The sequence below is a fragment of the Anolis sagrei genome, chromosome 10 (assembly GCF_037176765.1).
Source record: "Anolis sagrei isolate rAnoSag1 chromosome 10, rAnoSag1.mat, whole genome shotgun sequence".
NCBI lineage: Eukaryota > Metazoa > Chordata > Lepidosauria > Squamata > Dactyloidae > Anolis > Anolis sagrei.
In genome coordinates, this window is record NC_090030.1 from 11,596,046 (window position 1) to 11,611,617 (window position 15,572).

General features: G+C 41.7%; 1 protein-coding gene across 1 annotated transcript in view; it reads left to right on the forward strand.

Moving 5' to 3' along the window:
* F8 (coagulation factor VIII) overlaps positions 1–15,572 on the forward strand; it is a 57,998-nt gene that overhangs the window by 21,177 nt on the left and 21,249 nt on the right. Inside the window, exons 11-15 of the mRNA XM_067471539.1 lie at positions 799–1,010; positions 1,338–1,488; positions 5,455–5,664; positions 8,302–11,299; positions 14,646–14,802. Of these exons, the coding sequence (XP_067327640.1) occupies positions 799–1,010; positions 1,338–1,488; positions 5,455–5,664; positions 8,302–11,299; positions 14,646–14,802 (3,728 nt within the window). The remainder of the gene's footprint in view (positions 1–798; positions 1,011–1,337; positions 1,489–5,454; positions 5,665–8,301; positions 11,300–14,645; positions 14,803–15,572) is intronic.

A 15,572-nucleotide genomic window follows, 5' to 3' on the forward strand; every position in this document is an offset into this window, starting at 1 on the left:
TAATAATAATGATAATGATGATAATGACACTTTATTTATATTCTGCCCTGTCTCCCCAAGAGAACTCAGGGCAGATCACAGTACACATACATTGCAAACAAACTGTTTTTTATGTGTGCCTGGGCATCGAATTGCCGCCGACTGTAAACTGCCTTGAGTCACCTTCAGGATAAGAAAGGTGGGATACAAATACCGTAAATAAATAAATAAACAAACAAACATTCAATGGCATTTTGGATAGACAGGACAGAGACAGTCAGAACAACAGAACAGAAAGGAGGTAGGTTGTGTCTACGTCCAGCTTTTTGGCAACTTTGGAGGTTGTCCTCAAATCCAGCCACAGGAGGGTGCTGTTGCTCCATACTCCATGACGAAGAGCCATCAGGACTTCCTCCTTCCTTGTGGTCACCGGGCATATTCTGATCATTTCTTTATGGTAAAATACCTCTCCCTTTTGTTTAGCAGTACCTAATTTCTCTAATTACAGCTCAAGCTGTTTTTGAACTGTTTTGGTCAATAGTAAGCTGGGCTGACAGTCGGGTGCTCACACTGACCCAGGGCTTCGAACTGGCAACCTTTTGGTTGGTAGATATTATCATTGCTGGTGATTTACCAGCTGCGCTAAAGCCCGGCCCAAATTCTTTAGATTTTATTCTGCATGTTCAACATGTGTTTGCAACATGGTGATGAGGCTATTGAATGTGACCAGAGTGGGATGAGCTGAAATATGAAGCCTACTTCTATTTTCAAAGTGTGGTAGCAGATACAGTGATTGTCTTGCGGTTCATTTCCTTCCAGATCTCAATATGAAACTGTTGCCTATACGACCTGGCCAGAAGTTTATATACAGGTGGAAAATAATGCCCGAGGACGGCCCAACCCGATCTGATCCCCATTGCCTGACTCGCTACTATTCCAGCTCCATCAAGCCTGCTAAGGATTTAGCGTCTGGGCTAATTGGACCCTTACTCATCTGCCTGAAAGAGACCATGGACCAAAGAGGCAATCAGGTTGGCCCATTCTTGCATTTTAACAAATAATTTATTGATTGATTTAGAGCAATATGAAACAGTTGAACAAAGACCAAATTGCAATAACACACGTAAACACATAGCTAGGTTGGCAGAAGCTGGGGCTAACAGCGGGAGCTCACCCTGCTCCCCAGATTCAAACCTGTGCCCTTTCAGTTAGCAAGTTTAGCAGCTCCTGAAGGCAAGAAGGAAGCAAAGGGGAGTTATTAATACTCTCCTCCATCCAATCCCAGCATCATTTCAACAATTCCTTAGGCACCAAGCCTAGTCCAACACTCCAACTGTCTTCTTTTGGGGTTCTCCCAGATTATGTCGGATGAAGCAAGGTTCATGCTGTTTTCTGTCTTCGATGAAAACCGCAGTTGGTACTTGGCGGAGAATATCAACCGATCCTGTAGTGATGCAGCCAACGTCAACCCCCACGATCCCAAATTCTATGCCTCCAATGTCATGCACAGTGAGTAGCCCCCGAAGAAGAAAAGGTTAGTGCATGAATGGGGGTGGGAAAGACAGCTACTCAGCTCATGCTAACTGTACCAGGCATAACTGGTACATTATTGAAAAGAAGCAGGAGAAGCTGAGGGATGATTTATTGTGGCCACCAATTTGAAAGGAACCAGTATTCAGGAGATTTTACCCCAGTTCCCAATATTAAGAAAATTTAGCCGATTTGCAATGGAGGTTGCCGATTAGGAACCAAATTTACCATCAAGTTAGGAGGGAGGCTGTTCAATTGCACCTCCTCCTTTACTAAGAAAGTAATAACTTAGTAGTAATTACACTGTATATACTGTAGCATGACTGGAGAGAAGAATGTAGATTTATTTGGTTACTTTTCCCTATGTTTCTGCCACCACGTGAGGTAAGTTGTAATATTGTGAGAAATGGCATTTGGTACACAGAATAGACGGAGCTGAGGCAGTCTTCAAATAAAAGTTAACAATTTTATTAAGTACACAACGTGTGGTTGCAAGACGTAACTTTTCCTTGTTGCACTTGGAATAATACTTGTAACTTTAACAGTTCATTCTTTCAAGTAGCACAGTATCTTTCTGACGTAGAGCACTTGTTTCAGACAAAGTTTCCATACAGGGATGTTTCCCTTAGTTGATCCTCCCTAGATCAAATACTAAGTAAACTATTCTTTAGCCTCTCCTTAGACTAAAAGAATACCGGCTATGTTTCACCATTCGGCTGCACTAGCCTGAGAAACTTCCAATAGCCAAACCCAGCTTTTCAAAGCCTCAAAGTTTGGCTTCACAAGTCACTCCGCCACCTTTTCCTTTCCTTCTCTCCCAACTCCTAACTCCTCACTCCTCTGAACCTAACTCCTGACTGCTCACTCCTCTAAACCTAAACCCGAACTGATTTTTAACTGTCGTTTTTTCAAACTCTCCCCTCTAAGCTTCTCCCACTTCCCTCTCTCCTGTATCGGTCTCCATGGCAACGCACATGGAGGACTCCTCTGACTTAGGCCGCTCCAGCCTTACTGCAGCCAATCTAAACACAAATACAGTTAAAATCATACAATTTATAATCAACTCCTGTACAATTATAACTAAAACGGCGCTCCATGCAGTCATCCCGGCCACATGACCTTGGAGGTGTCTACGGACAATGCCAGCTCTTCGGCTTAGAGATTGAGATGAGCACCACACCCCAGGGACTTAATTTCAGGGGCAAACCTTTACCTTTGCTTCATTGCCAAGAGAACCTTTGAAGATGCCATCCACAGATGCAAGTGAAATGTTAGGAATGATAACACATAAAACAATGACACATGACTATAAATTCAACCATTAAAATCATATTAAACAGAACATAAACAAACATTTAGACAATTAAAACAAAGAATTAAAACGCCTTAATATAGCATAACATACCAGCTGTCCCCTGCCACGCGTTGCTGTGGCCCAGTCTGTTGATCTAGAAAACAAAGTAATGAGAAAGTGTTGGTTTCTAATATATGTAATTTCTTTCTGTTTGTGGGTAAACAGTATTTCTTGCTGTTTCTTTGTCAGTGTTGATGTGCAGAGTGTCTGGTTTGCCCACTCTGGAACATGCAGGATATTATTGTCCTTCTTTAAGGGTCCCTTTCAAATCTATGATACTATATCTCTGTGTGTGTGAATCATATCTCTATCTATCTATCTATCTATCTATCTATCTATCTATCTATCTATCCATGGCTGGATTGCTCTTTGTCAGGAGGACTTTGATTACCTTTTCTTGCCCTGATGAAGGGAGTTGGATTGGATGGCCTTAAGTATTTTCTGTTGGTCATCAGTGTTCTGTGTGGGAGGTTTGCACCGATTCTGTCGTTCATGGGGTTCAGCATGCTCTTGATTGTAGGTGAACTATAAATCCCAGTGACTACAACTCCCAAATGTCAAGGTCTATTTTCCCCAAACTCCATCTGGGTTCATATTTGGGCATACTGAGTGCTTGTGCCAAGTTTGGTCCAGATCCATCATTTTTTTTTAGTCCGAAGTGCTCTCTGGATGTAGGTGAACTACAACTCCCAAACTCAAGGTCAATGCCCACCAAACTCTTCCAGTATTTTCTGCTGATCATGGGAGTTCTATGTGCCAAGTTTGGTTCAATTTCATCATTGATGATTGTAGGTGAACTATAAATCCCAGCAACTACAACTCCCAAATGACAAAATCATAATTTTAGAGTGATGGTCACTCCTTGTGTAGTGAGACGTTTTGTTGCCAAATTTGGTGTGATTTCGTTCATTGGTTCTTTTGTTTTTAAGGTACTCATTATGCACAGAGCATTTTTTTATATATATATAGATAACATTTCCCCCCAAAACGTATAGTTAAAATAAACTAAGGTGATTATTGGAAGGATACATACGCACATTTACATTGAAGAAGGAGAGAATAAAGTTTTCATCAGAGTTGGACAGTCTTATTTTATATTGCAGTTTTATGTAAATATTCAAAAACATTTAAACTTCTGATGCCTCCATTAATGTAATTTTATTGGTATCTATTTTTATTTTGAAACTAGCCGTCCCCTGCCAGGTGTTGCTGTGGCCCAGTCTGGTGATCTCAAAAATAAACTAATGAGAAAGTGTTGGTTTCTAATCTATGCAATATCTTGATGCTTGTGGATAAACACAGTACTTCTTGTTGTTTCTTTGTCAGTGTTGATGTGGAGATTGTCTGGTTTGCCTACTCTGGAACATGCAACATATAATTGTCCTTCTTTAGGGGTCCCTTTCAAATCTATGATACTATATCAATGCGTGTGTGAATCATATATATGTATCTATATCTATGGCTGGATGGCTCTTTGTCAGGAGGGTTTTCTTTACGTTTTCTTGCCCTGGTGAAGGGAGTTGGACTGGGTGGCCTTAAATATTTTCTGTTGGTCATGGGGTTCTTTGTGGAAAGTTTAGCCCAATTCTATCACTGGTGGGATTCAGAATGCTCTTTGATTGTAGGTAAACTATAAATCCCAATAATGACAACTCCCAAATATCAAGGTCTATTTCCCACAAATCCCATCTGTGTTCATATTTGGGCATATGGAATATTTGTGCCAAGTTCGGTCCAGATCCATCATTGTTTGAGTCCACAGTGCTCTCTGGATGTAGGTGAACTACAACTCCCAAACTCAAGATCAATGCCCACTAAACCCCTCTAGTGTTTCTGTTGGTCATGGGAGTCCTGTGTGCCACGTTTGATTCAATTCCATCATTGGTGGAGTTCAGAATACTCTTGGATTGTAGGTGAACTATAAATACCAGCAACTACAACTCCCAAATGACAAAAATCAATTTTTTTTTAGTGATAGTCACTCCTTGGGTTAGTAAATGTCTTGTGGCCAAATTTGGCGGCAATTCGTCCAGTTTTTTTTTAGTTATAATAATCCCACAAATGAACAATATTTTTAATTTATATAGATGTACCAGTAGGTGCTGCGTTTCCCACCCTCAGCTTATACTCAAGTCAACATGTTTTCCCAGTTTTTTGCGGCAAAATTAGGTAGGTAAAGGTAAAGGTAGTCCTCTGACATTAAGTCCAGTCATGTCTGACTCTGGGGTGTGGTGCTCATCTCCATTTCTAAGCCGAAGAGCCAGCATTGTCCGTAGACACCTCCAAGGTCATGTGGCCGGCATGACTGCATGGAGCGCCGTTACCTTCCCGCTGGAGGTACCTATTGATCTACTCACATTTGCATGTTTTCGAACTGCTAGGTTGGCAGAAATTAGGTACCTCGGCTTATATATACTTGAGTATAGTAATCTTTTACAGTTCTTCTTTCAACACAAAACATGCCTATTCTTATCTTCATATATAATGATTCAAGAAGTTTGTTTTGTCACCTACCCCTTCATTTTGAAAACTGAGCTTTTGTGGTTCATTTCACCTGCAGTCAATGCTATTTCTTCATTCTACTTTTGCAGGCATCAACGGCTACATTTTCAATAACCTAGAGATACGGCTTTGCCAGAACAAAGTGGTGTATTGGTACATCCTCAGCGTTGGGGCCCAGACGGACGTCCTGTCCGTATTCTTCTCGGGAAATACCTTCAAGCACAATACAGTCTTTGAGGAGATCCTCACGCTTTTCCCTCTCTCTGGAGAGACTGTCTTCATGTCCATGGAGAATCCAGGTTAGTGAGAATGAAATGCTGCTTATTGTTGCACTCCAGACCAGGAAAAGCCCTCTGACTTTAAACACCACACAGTTGAGTAGAAATGCAACCTGTTTCTTGAAGATCATAAGTTCAACAGTGACAAATGCAAGATACTCCACTTTGGCAGAAAAAATGAAATGCAAAGATACAGAATGGGGGACAATGCCTGGCTCGAGAGCAGTACGTGTGAAAAAGATCTTGGAGTCCTCATGGACAACAAGTTAAACATGAGCCAACAATGTGATGTGGCGGCAAAAAAAGCGAATGGGATTTTGGCCTGCATCAATAGGAGCCTAGTGTCTAGATCTAAGGAAGTAATGCTACCCCTCTATTCTGCTTTGGTTAGACCACATCTGGAATATTGTGTCCAATTCTGGGCACCACAATTCAAGAGAGATATTGACAAGCTGGAATGTGTCCAGAGGAGGGCGACTAAAATGATCAAGGGTCTGGAGAACAAGCCCTATGAGGAACGGCTTAGGGAACTGGGCATGTTTAGCCTGAAGAAGAGAAGGCTGAGAGGAGATATGATAGCCATGGATAAATATGTGAGAGGAAGCCACAGGGAGGAGGGAGCAAGCTTGTTTTCTGCTTCCTTAGAGACTAGGACGCAGAACAATGGCTTCAAACTACAAGAGAGGAGATTCCATCTGAACATTAGGAAGAACTTCCTGACTGTGAGAGCCGTTCAGCAGTGGAACTCTCTGCCCCGGAGTGTGGTGGAGGCTCCTTCTTTGGAAGCTTTTAAGCAGAGGCTGGATGGCCATCTGTCAGGAGTGATTTGAATGCAATATTCCTGCTTCTTGGTAGGGGGTTGGACTGGATGGCCCATGAGGTCTCTTCCAACTCTATGATTCTATGATTCTATGATTCTATATAATCATAGAATCAAAGAGTTGGAAGAGACCTCATGGACCATCCAGTCCAACCCCATTCTGCCAAGAAGCAGGAATATTACATTCAAATCACCCCTGACAGATGGCCATCCAGCCTCTGTTTAAAAGCTTCCAAAGAAGGAGCCTCCACCACACTCCGGGTCAGAGAGTTCCACTGCTGAACAGCTCTCACAGTCAGGAAGTTCTTCCTCATGTTCAGATGGAATCTCCTCTCTTGTAGTTTGAAACCATTGTTCTGAGTCCTAGTCTCCAAGGAAGCAGAAAACAAGCTTGCTCCTTCCTCCCTGTGGCTTCCGCTCACATATTTATACATGGTTATCATATCCCCTCTCAGCCTTCTCTTTTTCAGGCTAAACATGCCCAGCTCCTTAAGCCGCTCCTCATAGGGCTTGTTCTCCAGACCTTTTATCATTTTAGTCGCTCTCCTCTGGAGACATTCCAGCTTGTCAATATCTCTCTTGAATTGTGGTGCCCAGAATTGGACATAATATTCCAGGTGTGGTCTAACCAAAGCAGAATAGAGGGGTAGCATTACTTCCCTAGATCTAGACACTATCATTAAAAAGCAGTAATAGTAAAAAAGCAATTTAACCACCAGTTTAACCACTATCCCTGGAATTGCAATATCAGAAATCTTGAATGCACTTTGTTTGTGCTCATCTATATAAATAAAAATGTAATGTTCGTTTGTGGGATTAACATAACTAAAAAACCACTGGACAAATTGACACCAAATTTGGACACAAGACACCTCTCAGGCCAACGAGTGACCATCACTCATAAACACATTCATAAACACAACAGAAGGGACTGAAAAAACCAAAAAAATAAAAAAATGCATTACAACGCAGGCGCAAAACCACATATGTACACATATAAACATATATTCACAAATATACTCACACATATACACATATATACATACAAAAACACATATATACAGACTGAGCCACAGCAATGCGTGGCAGGGGACGGCTAGTCTATATAAATAAAAATGTAGTGTTCACTTGTGGGGTTAACATAACTCAAAAACCACTGGACAAATCGACACCAAATTTGGACACTATACCCCTAACAGATCAACAAGTGACCATCACTCATAAAAATCCCCCCCAAAACAGCAGAAAGGACTTAAAACCCTAAAAAAGGTAAATGATGAAAAGCTAAAAGATAATACAGAAAAAAGGGAAGGGGAGAGAGAAAGAAGGAAAAGAAAAAGGGGGAAAGAAGAAAAGAGGTAGAGAAGGACAGAAGGAAAGAAAAAAAGGAAGGGAAGGGAAGAGGGAGCAAAGGAAGGAGGGAAAGAAGGAGAGAAAGAGGGAGGGAAGGAAAGAAAGAAAGAGAGAAGGAAGGATGGAAGCAAAAAGCAAAGGAAGGAAGGAAAGAGGTAGAGAGGGAAGAAAGGAGAGGAAAAGGAAGGAAAAGAAAAGGGGGCAAGGAAGGAAAGAGGTAGAGAAGGAAGGAAGGAAGGAAGAAGGGGAAGGAAGGAAAGAGGGAGCAAAGGAAGGAGGGAAAGAAGGAGAGAAAAATGGAGGGGAGGTTGGCCGCAGCAACCCGTGGCGGGTACAGCTTGTGAGTATATATATTATAGATTTTTTTACATTGGGGACCACATTTAATGGATGATAATAATGAGGATACCAAATACTGCTTATGTAAACATTTGTTTTCCTCTTCTCATTGTATATTTTGATCTTTCTGCATCTATCTGAGACAGGTATATGGACACTGGGATGCTTGAATCCTGACTTCAGAAAACGAGGAATGAGTGCCAAGTTGATTGTTTTCAAATGCTCCCAAGAAGTGGAGTCCGAGGAGGAAGATTATGGATATGATGAAACCATTCCAGAGGACTACATGATTCAAGCCAACATCCTACAACCAAGAGGTTTCCGAAAGAAGAAAGTCCCTTTCCAGCCTTACATAAAGACTGATGATAGTAATGCCAACTCCACTTCAAATAATGAAATATTGAATCAGAATCAACATTCAGCTGTATATCTTGGACAACCCAACCAGGTTACCAAGTTAAACAGGAAAACCAACTTGACAGACCCATTATTGCTACGTCAAGAAACTTTATATCTAGATGACATATCTTCATCTTCACCACAAGATCCATCCTTTGACATCTTACCCAATGATGTTTTTTCAGCTGCAGAAGAATCAACCACAACGCAAAGTTTCCAAGAACATTTCAGAAACTCATCTCTTGCTCATGAAGAGCCACATAATGGGAGATCATTGGAGACCACAACTCAACTAGTTCATGAAAAGCTTGGCTTAGAAATGCCCAAAGAAACAGAAAGAACCGGGATGCCCCAAGAATATTTGGCATATTGGGAGAAAGTAGAGGAGAAAAAATCATCTTCATCCCATCCACTGGAAAAAGTGGAGATGTTTCATGACAGTCCTATTACCACAAATCAATCCAAAGTGTCATTTGGTAATGAAGTCTTTGTTGAAAATCAGAATCTGAAGGCAATAATTGGTGATAGCCTTTCAAAACTAAATAAAAGAGGTCCAGATTCCATCACACTTGAAAGAACATCAGTGGGAGATGCATTGATGGCAAATACAGTGTTAAATGGGGAAGGGGCGTCGCAAGAGGCATCTGTGAATGACAGCGAATCCGTCAACATCACTAGTGCATCAGCATCATTAAATGACTTGGAAAGAGAGCCGGTTATTCAAGATATAGCACTGAAAATTCAAAACACCGGTTTGCCAAGAGCAACAACAAGCCCTGCAGTTAAAGAGACATTATTGCAGATGTATGACGCCGTCTCTGGAGATCCAAACAATTATTCATCCTATAAAGCAAGTGGCCAAGAGACCAAACCATTAGAAATCAGAAAATCATTACAGTCAGTATCAAATGCCTCCAAAATTATGGAAAACGAGAGCACCTCAACATCCTTAAGTGGAGATCTAAAGGGAATAGATGGCATACATTTTCGGGTCGGGAAAGAGACGATGACGCAACTTAGAATGGACAGAATGACTGAAAGCTCAGATCTTTTGAATGAACACAACTCCTCCTTTGCACAGAATGGCAAGACAATGGATTCAGATAGATTGGCTACCCCCCTAAGCATTATAGACAATTCTATAAATACTAACGACAAGCTGGATAGCAATGCTAGAACACATAGTTTTTACTATTATGAAGGAACAGATAATTTAACACACCAAGTAATTTCCCAAGATGCTAGCCAGGGCAACAATCAATCTGGAAGAGAGAACGAAGCTTTCCACACATTGGATGCCATCCTCAATAGGAGTCAATCCAAGAGTATCCTCCATTCCTTAGGACCCCTAGATACACTTAGAGAGAAAAATGTTACACAACCAAGGGCAGTGGATGTCAAATTAAAGATTTCTGGTGGGAACAAAGAAAAAGAAGACGTTCTTCATCAAGGTTATGTATTTTCATCACAATCCGTTGACTTGGGACATGGGCCAGTTTCTGAAGAGTCTGAACGAAAAGGAGAGAGCCAGATACTATCAAAACTAAACTTTCCGAGTCATGAAAAGTTGACAGATGAAACATCCTGCCAACCGGGTTCCCATGCATGTGGTGGCCACTTGGAGAAACGGTCATTGGAAATACTTTCCGCCACATTGAAAGAAACAAGTACAGCAATGACAAATGAAACCAAAAGTTTGAGTGAAGCTGAAGGACAAGCTGATGCTTTGCTCAGTGATAATATGAGGAAGGGAAAGAGTGAAACCATGGCTTATACCACAAGGGCAAATATGATAGATGAGGTGGAAGAAAGGAATCAAAAAGCTTCCCCTGGTAGGACAACGGTTGCATCTCCTCCATCAAACTCAGTCAGATATGTCTCAGACTCACATTCCTTGAACATCTCTGTAACCGAGACAATCACTCAAGATGGAAACAAAGAGGCTTCAAAAGATGGCCGCTTCATTCAAGAGCTGGAGGATGCCAAGAACAGTAATGCTATTCCTAAGTCTGGGAGAACTATAGACTATTATATAAAAAATAAATCAGGACTGAGCCCCACTGTCTTTGCAGGAGGAAAACACACAGATGTCACTTCGACCCTGCAGAAGACCACTGGGCAGATCAATGAGGCTGGACATACTGAAGCAAAGGAATCCCCAACTATGGAGCATGTCGATATAGAAAAGCCTTTGCAATTACATCAGAGAAATTCTGGTGTGGGTCATGAGCAAACATTAGGGAATGAGTCTTTGCTGGGTGCCACAAAAAGGGATGAGCTTGGGATTTCAGCCAAAAGGGCTTCAGCAGACAATAATGTGCTTCCTCAAGGGGACTTGACCATCAACCAGAACCTCCAAGATGAACCAATGGATGAAATCAAAGAATTTGGTGGTGAAGGAGGCAAAGTTCCTCCCCTCAGGAGTAAACTATTAGTTTCTGAAGGGAAGACAGAGGCTGACATTCAGACACCCAGGAAAGGCGAAAGCATAGAAATGATCAATTCCATATCACCTTCTAGCTTCAGTAGACCAGTCAAGACAAACTTCTCAAAGAATCTGAAAGGATCATCTGACTATGATGACTACAGTAACACAGAGGAGACCTTGGATGAATTTGATATTTATGGAGAAGATGAGCATGATCCACGGACTTTGACAGGGAAAGTACGGCAATATTACATCGCAGCAGTTGAAGTGATGTGGGATTATGGAAGCCGTATTCCTTCACCGTATCTCCAAGACCAGTAAGTTCTATTCATCCTCTTTGACCGGGGGCAAAAGTCAGGAGACTGGGAATTAATTAGCTCTTAATACGGTATAATACAAGGATGTGAAATCTGGTGGAAATTCTGGGAACAGTTTCAAAAACATTGTGTTGTAGTTCTCATTGGATAAATCAGATGTCCCTGAAACCTTAATATCTAAATCTCTAATACAGTGTTTATCAACCTGGGGATCAGGACCCATGAGGGAGCTGCGAGGGGGTATCAGAGGGGTCGTTAGAGACCATCAGAAAATGCAGTATTTTCTGTTGGACATGGGGGTTCTGTGTGGGAAGTTTGGCCCAATTTTATCAGTGATAGTGCTCAGAATGCTCTTTGAATGCAGGTGAACTATAAATCTCAGCAACCACAACTCCCAAATATCAAGGTCTATTTTCCCCAAACTCCACCAGTGTTCACATTTGACTATCCATGCCAAGTTTGGTCCAGATCCATCACTGTGTGAGTCCACAGTGCTCTCTGGATGTAGGTGAACTATACCTCCAAAACTCAAGGTCAATGCCCACCAAACAATTCCAGTATTGTATTGTCGAAGGCTTTCATGGCTGGAATCACTAGGTTCTTGTGGGTTTTTTCGGGCTATAGGGCCATGTTCTAGAGGCATTTCTCCTGACGTTTCGCCTGCATCTATGGCAAGCATCCTCAGAGGTAGTGAGGTCTGTTGGAATTAGGACAATGGGTTTATATATCTGTGGAATGGCTGGGGTGGGGCAAGGAGCTCTTCCCTGCTGGAGCTAGGTGTGAATGTTTCAACTGATCACCTTCATTAGCATTTGAAGGCCTGGCTGAGTCTGGGAAAATCCCCTGTTGAGAGGTGTTAAGATGTGCCTGGTTGTTTCCTCTCTGCTGTTTTGCTGTTGTAATTTTAGAGTTTTTTAATACTGGTAGCCAGATTTTGTTCATTTTCATGGTCTCTTCCTTTCTGTTGAAATTGTCCACATGCTTGTGGATTTCAATGGCTTCTCTGTGTAATCTGACATGGTGGTTGTTGGTGTGGTCCAGCATTTCTGTGTTCTCAAATAATATGCTGTGTCCAGGCTGGTTCATCAGTTGCTCTGCTATGGCTGGCTTCTCTGGTTGAAGTAGTCTGCAGTGCCTTTCATGTTCCTTGATTCGTGTTTGGGCAATGCTTCTGCGTTTGGTGGTCCCTTTGTAGACTTGTCCACAGCTGCATGGTATACGGTAGACTCCTGCAGAGGTGAGAGGATCTCTCTTGTCCTTTGCTGAACGTAGCATTTGTTGGATTTTCTTGGTGGGTTTGTAGATTGTTTGTATTTTCTGTTGGTCATGGGAATTCTGTTTGCCATGTTTGGTTCAATTTCATCATTGGTGGAGTTCAGAATGCTCTTTGATTGAAGGTGAACTATAAATCCCAGCAACTATTACTCCCAAATGACAAAATCAACCCCTCCAACACCCTCACCAGTATTCAAATTTTGGTGTATTGGGCATTTGTGCCATATTTGATCCAGTGAATAAAAATACATCTTGCATATCAGATATTTACATTACAATTCATAACAGTTGCAAAATTATAGTTATGAAGTAGAAAGGAAAATAATTTTATGGTTTGGGGTCAGCGCAACATGAGGAACTGTATTAAGGGTTCACGGCATTAGGAAAGTAGAGAAACATTGCTTTAATGGAAGGGGAAGATATTTAGCATCTGTATAGGATTTTAGAGCAATCCTATACAGATGCTAAATACTGTCATTTTTCTAAGCAGCCCAGAATGACCTAATGTGCCCCCATTCCATGTTGTAAGGTTGAACAGGATGTGAGATGGTGTCTTGCCTCAAGTGTCATCAAGAGGTTCCCACAGACCTTTTTTGAACTACAACTCCCAGAGTCTCATAGTCTACTTGGGGTGTGGGATTCCAGGAGGTGTTGACCAAAAATGTAACATTTCCAAGTGCTGATATGACTACATGAACTCAAAACTTTCCAGCTTAAGCCAACATTACACAAAGGACTATAAAGACCCCAAGAATGTTTACATCAGTAGCAGAATAAAACAGGCCAACATCTTGGAGAAAGAAACATATAGTTTTATGTATTTATATGGAAGTGCATATACAATATAATAATTTTAAAAGTTTTGGTAGAAATTATGAATATTACAAGTAGAATTAATTAAAATAGTTGACCACAAATAGTTTCCTTTGTTCATTTCATGTATAGATGTCAAGCAGATTGGCACATGATTTCAATGGACTGTGAAATCCACTATACGACGGTTGAATGAAAAGTAATGCCTCCACCTTCATTACTTGTGTTTGGATGGGAATATTTTAATAAATAAAATGCAAAAATAATCCTTAGAATGTGCTCTTTAACTACCACTATTAACTTTTCTACATAATCACCAGACAGTTGGATACATTTCTGCCAACGATGAGGTTTTCTGAAGCTGTCATGGAAGAAGTCGACACTCTGTTTCCGCAACGAGCGTCTCACAGTTCTCTCAACATCTTAATCAGAAGCATAATTATGTCCCTGCAGATCTTATTTCATTTTTGGGAACAGATGGAAGTCAGACGGTGCTAAATCTGGACTGTATGGAGAATGTCATATGGTGGTGAGACCCAGTTTCAAGTCTGTGTGCTTTCAATTCAGACATTAGCATCCTGGGTACTCATCGTGCACAGATCTTCTGATAGCCAAGCAAAGCAATAATGTCACCCACACATTCTTGTGAAATGCTGATTATGCTTGAAATTTCTCTCTGAGTGATACGACGATCGTCCTGAATCAATCTGTCAACCTTTTGCTTGTGAAACTCAGTGGTTGCTGTCATAGGACGTCCTACTCTTTGTTTGTCACGCAAGTCAGATGTTCCCACCTCAACATCTTTAAACTTTCTCACCCAACGACGCACAGTACTCACATCAACACAATCACTATAAACAGCTTGCATTCTCTGATGAATCTCCTTTGGGGTGACACCTTCTGCTGTCAAGAATTCAATGATGGCACGTTGCTTAAGTCGCGTTGACCAACCATCTGCACTGGGTTCCATACTTCACACTTTAACAACACAACCATTAAATGCTAAGGCTTCCTGCTAAAATGGAACTGTAGAGGAGAGTCTACTGAACAAGCCATTACTTGCCGCATACCATCTCTTGAGGAGTTACGAAGGTGGAGGCATTACTTTTTTCATTCAACTATCGTACTTCAGGAATTCTGGTTAGCTTAAGTGCGTAGGGCAAGTAATGTGGCATGCACAGCTCTGCCTGTTGCATTTCCACAAATGGTTACAATACGGACAGGGCTGGCCTATCATCCTCTTGTTTTCATTTCACAGGGATCTGAAGAACAAGCCATTCGTGAAGTATAAGAAAGTTGTCTACAGAGGGTACCTTGATCGGACCTTTACTCAGCCATTCGCCTGTGGAGAGCTGGATGAGCATTTGGGCATCTTGGGGCCATACATCCGGGGACAGGTTGGAGATGTCATCATGGTGAGACATATATACCACGAGAAAGTCAGAGCTGGAGGGCGAAATTTCAATATAATGCAGTTCAATGCAATTAAACTGCATTATGTCTATATGTTGCAGTTTCAAACAGAAACCTGCATTTTTCTGCACAAAAACATTAAAAAAAACAAACGTTTTCTGCACACAATTTTTTTCTCTACCAGTTTTTCCAAAGCTATATAACTTTCCCAAACTGGAGATTTCTGTTCCTTCAGTATCTTTTTGGGGTTTACGTATTCTTTGCCTCCTTAGTATTGCAGATTTGGAAACACAACCATCAGTTCTGTCGTGTGTATGAAAACACAGAAGGTAGAAGATAAGAAGGATAAGCAATGATTACAGTAACACCTCTACGTGGGGCTGCCTTTGAAGACGGCCTGGAAACTGAAGTTGGTCCAAAGATCTGTTGCCAGGTTGCTAATGAGAGGTAGTTACAGGGAGCAGTCAAATCTCCTGTTTAAGCAGCTCCACTGGCTTCCAATAAGTTTCTGGACCCAATTCAAGGTGTGGGTTATCAGCTACAAAGCCCTAAACGGTTCAGGACCTGCCTACCTTTGCGATCACATTATCCCCTACGAACCAGTACGTACCCTAAGATCATCTGGAGAGACTCTTCTCTCGCTTCCGCCGCTGTCTCAAGTGCAGTTAGTGGGAACGGGGGAGAGGGCCTTCTCGGTGGTGGCTCCCTGGCTCTGGAACTCCCTCCCTAAGGAGATCAGACAAGCACCCACCTTGTCCACCTTCCGTAAGGA